This window comes from Mauremys mutica, unplaced genomic scaffold, assembly GCF_020497125.1.
Source record: "Mauremys mutica isolate MM-2020 ecotype Southern unplaced genomic scaffold, ASM2049712v1 001001F_np12_obj, whole genome shotgun sequence".
NCBI classification, from domain to species: Eukaryota; Metazoa; Chordata; order Testudines; family Geoemydidae; genus Mauremys; species Mauremys mutica.
The window spans coordinates 1-13628 of NW_025423091.1; the positions used below are offsets into that span (position 1 = coordinate 1).

The 13628-nt window shown below is 68.7% G+C and overlaps 1 protein-coding gene across 1 annotated transcript; it reads left to right on the forward strand.

Moving 5' to 3' along the window:
• The first annotated feature begins 37 nt into the window (after positions 1 to 37).
• Positions 38 to 9725, forward strand: LOC123357733 (sodium/potassium-transporting ATPase subunit alpha-3). The gene is made up of 11 exons (XM_045000757.1): positions 38 to 208; positions 434 to 570; positions 922 to 1072; positions 1143 to 1311; positions 1401 to 1555; positions 1639 to 1762; positions 4722 to 4867; positions 5982 to 6112; positions 7117 to 7218; positions 8613 to 8704; positions 8872 to 9725. Exons 1-11 carry the CDS (start codon positions 50 to 52, stop codon positions 8898 to 8900), a joined length of 1395 nt encoding a protein of 464 aa, XP_044856692.1. The 5' UTR covers positions 38 to 49; the 3' UTR covers positions 8901 to 9725.
• Positions 9726 to 13628: the final 3903 nt, after the last annotated feature.

Genomic DNA, 13628 nt, shown 5'->3' on the forward strand with positions numbered 1-13628 from the left:
GGGTTGGGCTCTGACCCCCCCGGCCCCCCCAGGGTTCTGTCACTTCTTCATGCCGGAGGAGCAGTATCCCAAGGGCTTCGCCTTCGACTGCGACGACGTGAACTTCACCACCGAGAACCTCTGCTTCGTGGGGCTCATGTCCATGATCGACCCGCCCCGGGCCGCCGTGCCCGACGCCGTGGGCAAGTGCCGCAGCGCTGGCATCAAGGTGAGGCCGCAGGGCCGGCTCCGGGCCCCCCGGCTGGGCCCTTGGGTGGGGGCTGCTCCTGCGTTCAGCCGGGGATTGGACTGGAACCTCCTGAGGTCGCCTCCAACCCTCATCTCTGATTCTGTGACCCCTGGCCCGGCCCTGAGACGCGGCCACCTCTGGGGTGGGGCTCCCGGGGACCCTCTCGCCCCCCACTGAGGTGTATTAACCCCCCATCACCCCCAGGTGATCATGGTGACCGGCGACCACCCCATCACCGCCAAGGCCATCGCCAAGGGCGTGGGCATCATCTCCGAGGGCAACGAGACCGTGGAGGACATCGCCGCCCGCCTCAACATCCCCGTCAGCCAGGTCAACCCCAGGTAGGGGGGCAGGGCCCTGTGCGATGCCCCCAGCTCGGGAGAAACCCCTTTGATGTGCCAGACCCCAGGGGTCCCCCTCTTCCCTCAGGCTCAGTGGACTGAGAGCAGACAGAATCCCTTCCCCCGCTGAGTGGCCATGCACCCTCTAGGGGAAACTGAGGCAGGCACAGGACTCATAAAACATTACAAACATTTCCCAGTGGTGGAGGGGGGCAGAGCCGCAAAGGGAGGCGAGAACCCCCAGCTGAGGGGACATGGGGGTCTTTGGGCATGTGCAGCGCGGGGGCCCGGTGGGGCCAGCCTGGGGAGACGTCCCCGTCCCAGCGCTGACCCTCCCCCCCCGCCGCCCAGGGACGCCAAGGCCTGCGTGATCCATGGCACTGACCTGAAGGACATGAGCACGGAGCAGATCGACGAGATCCTGCAGAACCACACGGAGATCGTCTTCGCTCGCACCTCGCCCCAGCAGAAACTCATCATTGTGGAGGGCTGCCAGAGACAGGTCCGAGTCGCCCCTGCCCCCCGGGACTCCCCCATCCTGGCCCCGGCCCTGACCCGTGTCCCCCCCGCAGGGCGCCATCGTGGCGGTGACGGGCGACGGCGTGAACGACTCCCCGGCCCTGAAGAAGGCCGACATCGGGGTGGCCATGGGCATCGCCGGCTCCGACGTCTCCAAGCAGGCGGCCGACATGATCCTGCTGGACGACAACTTCGCCTCCATTGTCACCGGCGTCGAGGAGGGTGAGGGGCGCGGGGTGGGGGGGCTGAGGGGTGGGGGCGTCGGGGGCTCCCCCCCATTCCCTCCCTCACAGCCGCATCTCGCCCTGCAGGGCGCCTGATCTTCGACAACCTGAAGAAATCCATCGCCTACACGCTGACCAGCAACATCCCCGAGATCACCCCCTTCCTGCTCTTCATCATGGCCAACATCCCGCTGCCCCTGGGCACCATCACCATCCTCTGCATCGACCTGGGCACCGACATGGTGAGCCCCGGCCCCGCCCTCTCCGCGGGTGGGGGGATGGACCCCCCCTTTGCCAATCTGCCCTGACCCGCCTCCCCCCCCAGGTCCCCGCCATCTCCCTGGCCTACGAAGCCGCCGAGAGCGACATCATGAAGCGCCAGCCTCGAAACCCCCGCACGGACAAGCTGGTGAACGAGCGGCTGATCAGCATGGCCTACGGGCAGATCGGTGAGGGGCGGGGCCTGGGCAGATCGGTGAGGGGCGGGGCCTATGGGCAGATCGGTGAGGGGCGGGGCCTGGGCAGATCGGTGAGGGGCGGGGCCTGGGGAGATCGGTGAGGGGCGGGGCCTACGGGCAGATCGGTGAGGGGCGGGGCCTGGGCAGATCGGTGAGGGGCGGGGCCTACGGGCAGATCGGTGAGGGGCGGGGCCTGGGCAGATCGGTGGGGGTGGGGCCTACGGGCAGATCGGTGAGGGGCGGGGCCTGGGGGCAGATCGGTGAGGGGCGGGGCCTGGGCAGATCGGTGAGGGGCGGGGCCTACGGGCAGATCGGTGAGGGGCGGGGCCTGGGCAGATCGGTGAGGGGCGGGGCCTGGGGGCAGATGGTGGGGCGGGGCCTACGGGCAGATCGGTGAGGGGCGGGGCCTACGGGCAGATCGGTGAGGGGCGGGGCCTGGGCAGATCGGTGAGGGGCGGGGCCTACGGGCAGATCGGTGAGGGGCGGGGCCTGGGCAGATCGGTGAGGGGCGGGGCCTGGGGGCAGATCGGTGGGGGCGGGGCCTACGGGCAGATCGGTGAGGGGTGGGGCCTACGGGCAGATCGGTGGGGGCGGGGCCTACGGGCAGATCGGTGAGGGGTGGGGCCTGGGGAGATCGGTGGGGGCGGGGCCTGGGGGCAGATCGGTGGGGGCGGGGCCTACGGGCAGATCGGTGAGGGGCGGGGCCTATGGGCAGATCGGTGAGGGGCGGGGCCTATGGGCAGATCGGTGGGGGCGGGGCCTACGGGCAGATCGGTGAGGGGTGGGGCCTGGGGAGATCGGTGGGGGCGGGGCCCAGGGGCAGATCGGTGAGGGGGGTGGGGCCTTCAGGCAGGTGAGTGAATTGGAGGTGGGGTCACTCGAGGTGAAAGGCCTGGGTGGGGTGTGGAGGGGATGTCGCTACCTCCCCTTCTGCTGCCCCCCTCCCCTCTGCCTCCCGGCTACCCCCCTGCCCCCCAGCTAACCCCCCCCTGCCCCCCAGCTAACCCCCCCACCCCCCAGCTAACCCCCCCTCCCCCCTGCCCCCCAGCTAACCCCCCCCACCCCCCAGCTAACCCCCCCTGCCCCCTGCCCCCCAGCTAACCCCCCCTGCCCCCCAGATAACCCCCCCCTGCCCCCCAGATAACCCCCCCCTGCCCCCCAGCTAACCCCTGTGACGGTGCTGCCCGCGGGAGCCAGCTGAGGTCACTCAATCAGGGTGAGCTGCAAACAGACCGGGGCAGACGAACCCCAGACGCTGGTGGATTTTCCAATACTGAGATTTACCAACCAGCACAGAACAGCGTCTGCAGCACCTCCCTGGTCACTCAGAGTCCAAACCCCGCAGCTCCCTTCCCGTGCCCAGCCTCAGGCCTCCGGCCCGACACACACGTCTGAGATGATGATGATTCCTGAGGATCTTACTTCATCATATAAAAGAAAAGGTTCTTCCAACCCCAAAGGATCAGCCACACACCCAGGTCCAATTATAACTTAGATCTTACCCAAGTTACACGCTACAGCCAATTCTTAGTAACTAGGCTAAAATGTATTAAAAAAGAAAAGAGAGAGAGTGTTGGTTAAAAGCTCCATATGCAGACAGACTTGAATTCAATTCTTGAGGTTCAGACACAGCAGAGATGAGCTTGTAGTTGCCAAAAGCCCTTTTAGAAACAGTCCAGAGGTTACAGTCCAATGTCCATATTCAGGGCGGCTCCGGTCAGTGACTGGGGATCTCAATCCTTGGGGCTCCGGGTTTCCCCCTCTTGAAACCCAAAGCAGATCTGAGATGAAGTAGGATCGTGTCCCAGGTTCTTACACGTTTCCAGCAGCCTTTCGGCCTGAGAAAACAATCGGCTTAACTCCTTCTCCCAAACATCCTGGCAACTAGCCCAGGGGGATTTATCCATTAAACGGTTCAGATGCAGGTACCACAACCTGCAAAGAGACACAGAGACAATAACACTATTTCCCTCAAGCATCAGCATAACTGTTACTATTCCTCTTTTGATCCTTGAATTAAAGCTCCAGCAATAGACGAGACTTGTTTGCTGCCATCCCAGCCCTGAGCAAACACCCCCCGTCTGCCTCTAGCGACGCGGCTGCATTTCCCAGCTCTGCTCATGTACACACCTGCCCAACCCGTCCCCAAGGGCCCCCTGGGCCAGCTCAGTCTGGGAGGTAATTACTCGTTCTGGCCCCGTCACCTTTCAATGAGATATTATATCACCTCATAACGTCACACACCCCTCCCTGCCCCCAGCTAACCCCCCTCCCTGCCCCCCAGCTACCCCCTGCCCCCCAGCTACCCCCCTCCCTGCCCCCCTGCCCCCAGCTAACCCCCCTCCCTGCCCCCTGGCCCCCCAGCTAACCCCCCCTGCCCCCCAGCTAACCCCCTCCCTGCCCCCCTGCCCCCAGCTAACCCCCCTCCCTGCCCCCCAGCTACCCCCCCTCCCTGCCCCCCTGCCCCCAGCTAACCCCCCCTCCCTGCCCCCCAGCTAACCCCCCTCCCTGCCCCCCTGCCCCCAGCTAACCCCCCTCCCTGCCCCCCAGCTACCCCCCTCCCTGCCCCCCTGCCCCCAGCTAACCCCCCCTCCCTGCCCCCCAGCTACCCCCCTCCCTGCCCCCCTGCCCCCCCCCTACCCCCCTCCCTGCCCTGTGCGCCCGCGCTACCCACCTCCCTGCCCCCGGCCCCCCCGATACCCCCACCCTGCCCCCCCCCCCCCAGCTCCCCCCCTCTCCGCACCCCGGACCCCCGCTTCCCCCCTCCCTGCCCCCCTTCCCGCCTGCCACCCCCTCACTGCCCCCCAGCTACCCCCTGCCCCCCAGCTACCCCCTCCCTGCCCCCCACCCCCCAGCTAACCCCCCTCCCTGCCCCCCAGCTACCCCCTGCCCCCCAGCTAACCCCCCTCCCTGCCCCCCGCCCCCCAGCTAACCCCGTCTCTGCCCCCAGGGATGATCCAGGCGTTGGGTGGGTTTTTTGCCTACTTCGTGATCCTGGCCGAGAACGGGTTCCTGCCCTCGGGGCTGGTCGGGATCCGGCTGAACTGGGACGACCGGACTGTGAACGACCTGGAAGACAGTTACGGGCAGCAGTGGGTGAGCGCAGAGCGGGGCGGGGGGTCTGGGGTCACCACCCCGTGGAGCTCCCCACGAGGGGCCCGGGGTGCAGCCTGGACTGTGGGACACTGTCCCCTGCTACTCTCTGGCTCGGGGTCCCTCTCACCCGGCTCTGCCCCTCTGGCTTCGCAGCGTGCGACGGCACCACGGTTACACGCAGCCTCGCACGAGTGCAACCCAGGGAGGCACCAGCAAATCCCCCCAGCCCCGGCCTTGCACCCCAGAAATGTCCCATCTCACCCAGCTCGAGACCCTCTTCCGACCAGGGCAAGCGCATTGGGTCGTTCGCCCCTTCGGCCGCGCACCAGCCCCGGAGCCGGAGCACGAGCCCCAGGCCCTGCCGACAAACGCGCGGCTCAGGCTAAACGGGGGGATCGGACCGGGGCAGAGTCGGTTACATACGAACTAGAAGCTAAAACCAGCGTCTAAGCCCTGAGCGTTCGCTGCCGAGGCGAGCGCTGAACCGAGCCCAGGTTCACAGCTGGATCCCCTGCCCGGCCGGGACCGCCCGGCTCCGAGGCTCCCCTCTCCCAAACGACCCCCTTGCCCTGGGCCCCCCCCACACCCTCCCGCAGGGGGCGTCAGGGACACACACACACACCCTCCCGCAGGGGGCGTCAGGGCCACACACACACACACCCCCTCCAGCAGGGGGCGTCAGGGACACACACACACCCCCTCCCGCAGGGGGCGTCAGGGACACACACACACACACACACACACACACACCCTCCAGCAGGGGACGTCAGGGACACACACACACACACACCCTCCCGCAGGGGACGTCAGGGACACACACACACACACACACCCCCTCCAGCAAGGGGCGTCAGGGCCACACACACACACACCCCCTCCCGCAGGGGGCGTCAGGGACACACACACACACACACACACACCCTCCCGCAGGGGGCGTCAGGGACACACACACACACACACACACCCTCCAGCAGGGGGCGTCAGGGCCACACACACGGCCCTGACATTGTGAGCTCATCCACACCTGACGGAAATGGCTGGGGGCAGCCTGGGCTGGGGGGGCAGTTTTTTGGGGGGGGCTGGTACTGACACCCTCCCTTTCTCCCCCTCCCAGACGTACGAGCAGCGCAAGGTGGTGGAGTTCACCTGCCACACGTCCTTCTTCGTCAGCATCGTGGTGGTGCAATGGGCTGATCTGATCATCTGCAAAACCCGGAGAAACTCAGTGTTCCAGCAGGGCATGAAGTGAGACAGGCGCCGGGCTGGCAGGGGCTGCGGGTCGGGAGTGAGGGGCACCGGCAGAGCTGGGGGGGGCAGGGCTGGGCTGGCAGGGGCTGTGGGTCGGGAGTGAGGGGCACTAACAGGATGCGGGGGTGAGGGGGAGCCCAGGGCCGGGCTGGCAGGGGCTGCGGGTCGGGAGTGAGGGGCACCGGCAGGGCTGGGGGGGCAGGGCTGGGCTGGCAGGGGCTGCGGGTCGGGAGTGAGGGGCACCGGCAGAGCTGCGGGGGCAGGGCTGGGCTGGCAGGGGCTGCGGGTCGGGAGTGAGGGGCACCGGCAGAGCTGCGGGGGCAGGGCTGGGCTGGCAGGGGCTGCGGGTCGGGAGTGAGGGGCACCGGCAGAGCTGCGGGGGCAGGGCTGGGCTGGCAGGGGCTGCGGGTCGGGAGTGAGGGGCACCGGCAGAGCTGCGGGGGCAGGGCTGGGCTGGCAGGGGCTGTGGGTTGGGAGTGAGGGGCACTAACAGGATGCGGGGGTGAGGGGGAGCCCAGGGCTGGGCTAGCAGGGGGCTGCGGGTCGGGAGTGAGGGGCACTGGCAGGGTGGGTGAGGGGGAGCCCAGGGCTGGGCTGGCAGGGGGCTGCGGGTCGGGAGTGAGGGGCACCGGCAGAGCTGGGGGGGGGGGGCCGGGCTGGGCTGGCAGGGGCTGCGGGGGGGGAGTGAGGGGCACCAGCAGGGTGGGTGAGGGGGAGCCCAGGGCTGGGCTAGCAGGGGGCTGCGGGTCGGGAGTGAGGGGCACTGGCAGGGTGGGTGAGGGGGAGCCCAGGGCTGGGCTGGCAGGGGCTGCGGGTCGGGAGTGAGGGGCACCAGCAGGGTGGGTGAGGGGGAGCCCAGGGCTGGGCTAGCAGGGGGCTGCGGGTCGGGAGTGAGGGGCACCGACAGGGTGGGTGAGGGGGAGCCCAGGGCTGGGCTAGCAGGGGGCTGCGGGTCGGGAGTGAGGGGCACCGCGGGCGCTGTTTCATTGTCTCTCTCTCAGGAACAAGATCCTGATTTTCGGGCTCTTTGAGGAGACAGCGCTGGCCGCCTTCCTGTCCTACTGCCCTGGCATGGATGTGGCGCTGCGGATGTACCCCCTGAAGTGAGTGCGGGGGTGGAGGGACCCCGCTGGGTGTGCCCCTGCTTCCCCGGGGGGAATCCCCGGTGCTGCAATGGGGGGGATCCAGGGGGCCACAGCCCTCCAGTGTTTACAAAAGAAACAACGCAGAATTCACGTCCCCCGCAGAGCGACCGATTCTGCCGGGGCGGCAGCGCTGCAATTGCACCTTTCACCCACCAGGGGCTGCTGTGGGGCCAGCGGAGAGGGAGGGGCTCATTGGCCTTTTGGGGAACCCCTGGTGCAGGGAGTGAGGGGCTGCAGCCCGGGGGGGGATTGACCCCTTTGCTACCCTTCAACGTGGGGATCCTGTACTGCGGGAGCGGGAGGATACCTGGGGGGGGCGTCCTGGTGGGAGGGGTTCCCTGCAGCCCTGGGGGCGGCTCCTGGCTGGGGGAGGGTCTCTGTAGCCCTGCGGGGGTGTTTCTTGGCTGCGGGAGGTTCCCTGCAGCCCTGGGGTGTGTGTGTTCCTGGCTGGGGGAGGTTCCCTGCAGCCCTGGGGGGGGTTCCTGGCGGGGGGGGGTCCTGGCCGGGGGAGGTTCCCTGCAGCCCTGGGGGGGGGTTCCAGGCCCGGGGAGGGTCTCTGCAGCCTGGGGGGGGGTTCCTGGCCGGGGGAGGGTCTCTGCAGCCCTGGGGGGGTGTTCCTGGCCGGGGTAGGTTCCCTGCAGCCCTGGGGGGCAGTTCCTGGCCGGGGGAGGGTCTCTGCAGCCCTGGGGGGGGGCGGTGTTCCTGGCCGGGGGAGGTTCCCTGTAGCCATGGGGGTGGGGTGTTCCTGGCCAGGGGAGGTTCCCTGCAGCCCTGGGGGTGGGTTCCTGGCGGGGGGAGCTTTCCTGCAGCCCTGGGGGGGGGTGTTCCTGGCCGGGGGAGGGTCCCTGCAGCCCTGGGGGGTGATTCCTGGCCGGGAGAGGTTCCCTGTAGCCATGGGGGGGTGTTCCTGGCCGGGGGAGCTTTCCCGCAGCCCTGGGGGGGGTGTTCCTGGCCGGGGGAGGGTCCCTGCAGCCCTGGGGGGCGGTTCCTGGCCGGGGGAGGGTCTCTGCAGCCCTGCGGGGTGTGTTCCTGGCCGGGGGAGGGTCCCTGCAGCCCTGGGGGGGTGTTCCTGGCCGGGGGAGGGTCCCTGCAGCCCTGGGGGGTGATTCCTGGCCGGGGGAGGTTCCCTGCAGCCCTGGGGGTGGGTTCCTGGCCGGGGGAGCTTTCCTGCAGCCCTGGGGGGGTGTTCCTGGCCGGGGGAGGGTCCCTGTAGCCATGGGGGGGGGTTCCTGGCCGGGGGAGGTGCCAGCCCTGGGAGCCAGCAGCAATCCCCTTGCGTCTGCTGGTCAGGATGCAGCGTCCCCCCCACGGCTGACACTAACCCCCCCACCCCCCGGTTCTGTCCTGTCCAGGCCCAGCTGGTGGTTCTGTGCCTTCCCGTACAGCTTCCTCATCTTCGTGTACGACGAGATCCGGAAACTCATCCTGCGCCGGAACCCCGGAGGTGGGGGGCGACTTGGGGGGCTGATGGCGGGAGGTGGAAGGGGGATGGAGGGATATGAAGGAGACGGGGGAGGGGTAAGGAAGATGGGGGAGGGTGGGGTGATATGTGGGGGGAGGTGCCAAACGGGGGTGTCCTTGCCTAGCACTGACCCCCCCTCTCTGTCACAGGCTGGGTCGAGAAAGAAACCTACTACTGAGCCCCCCGCTCCGCTGCCAGCCGCCCCCCGCCGCGCTGGAGACCACGAGGCTGGTGGGACGTTGGCTCGGAGGAAAGTGACTCGTCCCCCGACCCGCGTGGCTGAGACTGTGAAACTGTCCCTGCCCCCCCGTCCTCGCCTGGGGGGGTTATTTATTGTGTCACCAACATCCCGCCACTGCTGGGACCGAACCCAGGATCCCCAGAGCTAAGGGGGGGCTGGGAGCAGTCGGGGGGGCTCTTGTCCAGTGTGGGGGGGACAGTCACAGGAGATAGAGACCCCCCCGGTCACACAGGGTCCCTGTCCTCCCCCCCCAAGTGTCTGGTTCTTCCCCTCAGCACACAGATCCCCCAACGTCCTCCCCCTTCTCCATTCCCAGTGGGGCCCTCAGCCCCAGACTGGGGGGGGCATACTCGGGGGGGGTCAGCAGAGCACCAGGGAGGGGTTGTGGAATAGAACCCAGGAGTCCTAACCCCCCCCCCATGCCTTTACCAAGCCAATAGTTCCCCCCCTGCCCCCCCCAGCGCCCTGTCCGAGGGGTTGGGGGATCCTGCTGCTGCCCCTTGACCCCAGATTCCAAGTGATGGACCAAGGGAAACCAGGGCCTCAGCCATGGGCCTGGTGTGTGGGGGGGGGTCCCTATGGCCGGGGGGGTTTGTCCCTCCCACCCACCCCCAGTGTCCATGGGGAGGGGTGTTCTGCTCGCTCCCCCTCCCCCGCCCTGTGTGTGCTGGGGGGGCCTTACCCCCCCATTTGGGGATCGTGTCGTCATGTGACAAAAACAAGCTCAATTTAACAAATAAAAACGAAACCAGCCCTGGCCAATGTGCCGCGCGTTGTGACGGGGGGTCCCGGCAGTGGGGGGCGGGGACCAGGCTGGGGAACTCCCTGCCACTGGACAGGGCGGAGCCGCCCCCCCCCCGGGAATGAGGGAGCGGGAGGCTGGAGCCGGCCAGGCCAAAACACTGAGCTGGGGGGGTGTCAGTCACTGCATGATGCGCCCCCCCCCCGGCTCCTCCCAGCTTCCCCCACCTCAGGGACGGGGAGCCAGGGTCAGGTGCCTGGGGGGGGTCATTGTTATGGCAACCAGCGGCTGTCTGTTGCCGTGGCGACAGAGGATGACTGTTACTGACCTTGTTGGGCAGGGCCTGGGGGAGCCGCAGCGTCCCCCCGCCCCACACACACCGAGTGCTGGGCTAGAACCCAGGCGTCCTGGCTCCCAGCCCCCCACCCCACTGACCCCCCTTAACAGAGCGGGGGGGGAGGTGCTGTAACTCAGCCCGTCCCTGGGGCTGCCCCAGTGGAGCTGGGGGGTCCATGCCCTCCAAGGGGCCGGAGCCAGCACCCCCCAAATCCTCCCGTGGGGCGAGTGGGGCAGGGGGCTCCCTGCAGTGCTTGGCCAGTGAGCCCAGGGGCTGCTGGGGGCCCCCCGAGCCCTGCGGCAGAGCCCCCAGGGCCCCTCGCTGGGGGTCGCGCTCTGGCGCCCACACACGGGGACTGGAGCCCCCCTGCCCCGGGACGGGCCTGGGCCACTCGAGGGGGGGCAGGATTCAAGGCCCCGTTCCGAGGGGGCAGCACGAGGCTCTGACCAGGGCCTGGCCCCAGGAACAGCGCGTGGTGTGGGGAGCCCAGCCAGGGGCCACATTCAGGGCCCAGCTGAGAGCGTCACGTTGGGGTCTGCCCCAATCTGAACCCCACACGTCCCCCCATCCCTGTGTCAGCGCCTGGGGCTGCTGGCTCCTGCCTGGCTGGTGCCCCCTGCTGCCATGGGGGCAGGCAGGGCGAGAGGTGCAGGGAGCCCCCGGTGCACGGTGAGGGGGGGCAGCAGCCGCCAGGCCAAGCCGGGGGTGCCCCCAGCCTGGCACCTGTTGGCAGCTCCCGCTGCTGCTGCGCCCCAAAATCACTGCCCACAAACCAGTCTATATTGGGGGGGCTGCGCATGGGGGGGCAAAGTCTGGGCCTGCCCTGCCAGCAGTGCCGGGGGGGGGGCAGAACTTGGCACCTGGGAACTCTTGGGTTTTGGCAGCTCTCGGAGCGGAGCCGGGTCGACTTCCTGGCGGAGCAGAGAAAGGAAGATGGGCCCCCCAGCTCGTCGGCCCGGTTCTGACAGCCGGCGGCACGGCCCTCGGGGACACCGGGGCGGTTTATAATCGTCACATCGAGTCGGGCGGACCCAGCGTGGTCTCGTCTGACCCCCGGCAGCTCGCAGGGCCCAGAACCCGCCCCCCTCCCCCAGCTCCGGCTGAGTCACCGCCGGCCCCAAATCGCGGCTCACAGACTCACGTGACAGAGACTCCACCGCGGAGACGAGTTCAAACCTGCCAGGGACCCCCCCCCCCCCGGGGCTCTGCCAATCCCGCCCGAGTCTGGCGCCCAGCCAGCCCCTGCGCGTGGGGGCGCGACCCAGCAGGCAGAGCCTGGGGTACCTCCGCGCCCCCCGGCTCGTGTCCATCCCCGGCCATGGGGGGGTTTGCTACAGGAGTCGCCCAGGGCCGCGCGCCATTGCTGGCCGGCCGCCGGCCCCTCCCCCTGTCCCTGTCCCCCCCGCACACACACACACACACACGAGGGCAGGTCGGGGTCGAACCTTCCCTCATCTCAAGCTGGCACTTGCCGCTGGCCGGTTCATCCGGGACCTGGTGCTGCACTGAAGCTCCTGCCCCTGCCTGGCGTTTATCCCGCAGCCGGATTCCCCGGACGCGGCGCGCCGAGCTCCCCGCAGCCGGACAAGCCGAGCCCTTTGCGGCTCCTCTCACAAGGTCGGTTTTCCCTGTCGCCCTCCTCTGCCCCGGCCCAGGCTGAATTCATCGTCCTTCCACGAGGGAGCCCAGAACCGCCCGCACGGACGCCTCCTGGCTCCCCGAGCTCTCCTCCTCGCCTGGGGCACCCCAGGGCTGCATTCGCCTGGCACGGCCGCGTCCAGCCTGCGATCAGCCAATGCTCCTCGGTCCCGCCGCCTGGCACGGCCCCAGCGCAGAGCAAACAGGCTCGTCAGCCCCGGACGCAGGACCCGGCGCTTCGCCCGGTGAAATCTCATCCGTTTCTGTGACTCCAGTTCACAGGGTCGCCCAGGTCACCGGGTGGGATATTCCGGTCCTCCCCCGCCCTGCCAATGCCTCCCCCCCGGGGCCAGCCACAACCCCCCCCCCATGGGCCAAGGGCCCTAAGGAACCCAGTAAATCCGGCTGGTCCCAGAGGGAGCCGTGAGGGGCTCCGCTAGCGACTCCCCAGCCTGGCAGTTCCCCGGTCGGGGTGACCCGCTGTCGTCCCCCCTTCAACCACTTCCTTGTCCCCCTTCCCGGTCTCCTAGTAACCCGGTGTGAGGAAATGGGACTGGTCGTACTGGGGGCTGGGAGTGCTGGGTGCAGGCCTCTAAAATCTAGCAAAGCAGAAGGCCGAATGCCTGACACTGTCTCCTAGCAACGGATGGCCCGGCCCCTCCCTGCAAAGGTGCTGGCTAAAGGTGTGGGAGACAAAGGGGTCAGGTGACCCCCTGGCCCGGGAAAGGGGCTGAGCAGAGAGGAGGGGCCGGAGGGGGCTGGGCAGACGGGAGCTGGCTGGGGACAGAGGGGAAGCAGGGGGAGAGGGTCTGATCCCCGAGGGGGGTTATGGGGCCCCAAGATGGACCTAACAGGGGGGATCCTGTTATCTGGGCCTGCAAGACCCTGTCCTGGACTGTGTTCCTGTCGGCTAAATAAACCTTCTGCTTTCCTGGCTGGCTGAGAGTCCTGGGGAATCGCAGGGAGCCCGGGGGTGCAGGGCCTGGCTCCCCCACACTCCGTGACACCCCCGTCTCCTCCCAGGTGAGGGACAGTCTGGGGGGGCCTGGGCCAAACGCCTCCTGGCCCCGGGGAGACTCGAGCCACCGCGTCTCCTGTGGCTGAGACACCAGCTCTCGTCTCAGCGACCGTCACCCCCGACTCCAGCCACCGTCACCCCGCGACTCCAGCCAACGACCGTCACCCCCCAACTCCAGCCAGCCACCGTCACCCCCCGACTCCAGCCACTGTCACCCCGACTCCAGCCACCGACCATCACCCCCAACTCCAGCCACCGTCACCCCCCAACTCCAGCCAGCCACCGTCACCCCCGACTCCAGCCACCGACCGTCACCCCCAACTCCAGCCACCGTCCGTCACCCCCAACTCCCGCCACCGACCGTCACCCCCCGACTCCAGCCACTGTCACACTGACTCCAGCCACCGACCGTCACCCCCGACTCCAGCCACCGACCGTCACCCCCCGACTCCAGCCACCGACCTTCACCCCCTACTCCAGCCACTGTCACCCCGACTCCAGCCACCGACCATCACCCCCAACTCCAGCCAGCCACCGTCACCCCCCGACTCCAGCCAGCCTCCTTGACCCCCCGACTCCAGCCAGCCACCGTCACCCCCCGACTCCAGCCACCGTCACCCCCCGACTCCAGCCACCGTCACCCCCCGACTCCAGCCAGCCACCGTCACCCCCCGACTCCAGCCACTGTCACCCCCGACTCCAGCCAGCGACCGTCACCCCCCGACTCCAGCCAGCGACCATCACCCCCTACTCCAGCCACTGACCGTCACCCCCCGACTCCAGCCACCGTCACCCCCCAACTCCAGCCACTGTCACACTGACTCCAGCCACCGACCGTCACCCCCGACTCCAGCCACCGACCATCACCCCCTACTCCAGCCACTGTCACCCCCCGACTCCAGCCATCGTCACCGTCACCCCCCGACTCCA

Coding starts and splice junctions, on each gene's coding strand:
- LOC123357733 (XM_045000757.1), top strand. CDS start 50: ATGCCGGAGGAGCAGTATCCCAAGGGCTTCGCCTTCGACTGCGACGAC. Junction 209..433: donor GCCGCAGCGCTGGCATCAAG/GTGAGGCCGCAG, acceptor CATCACCCCCAG/GTGATCATGGTGACCGGCGA. Junction 1,073..1,142: donor TGGAGGGCTGCCAGAGACAG/GTCCGAGTCGCC, acceptor TCCCCCCCGCAG/GGCGCCATCGTGGCGGTGAC.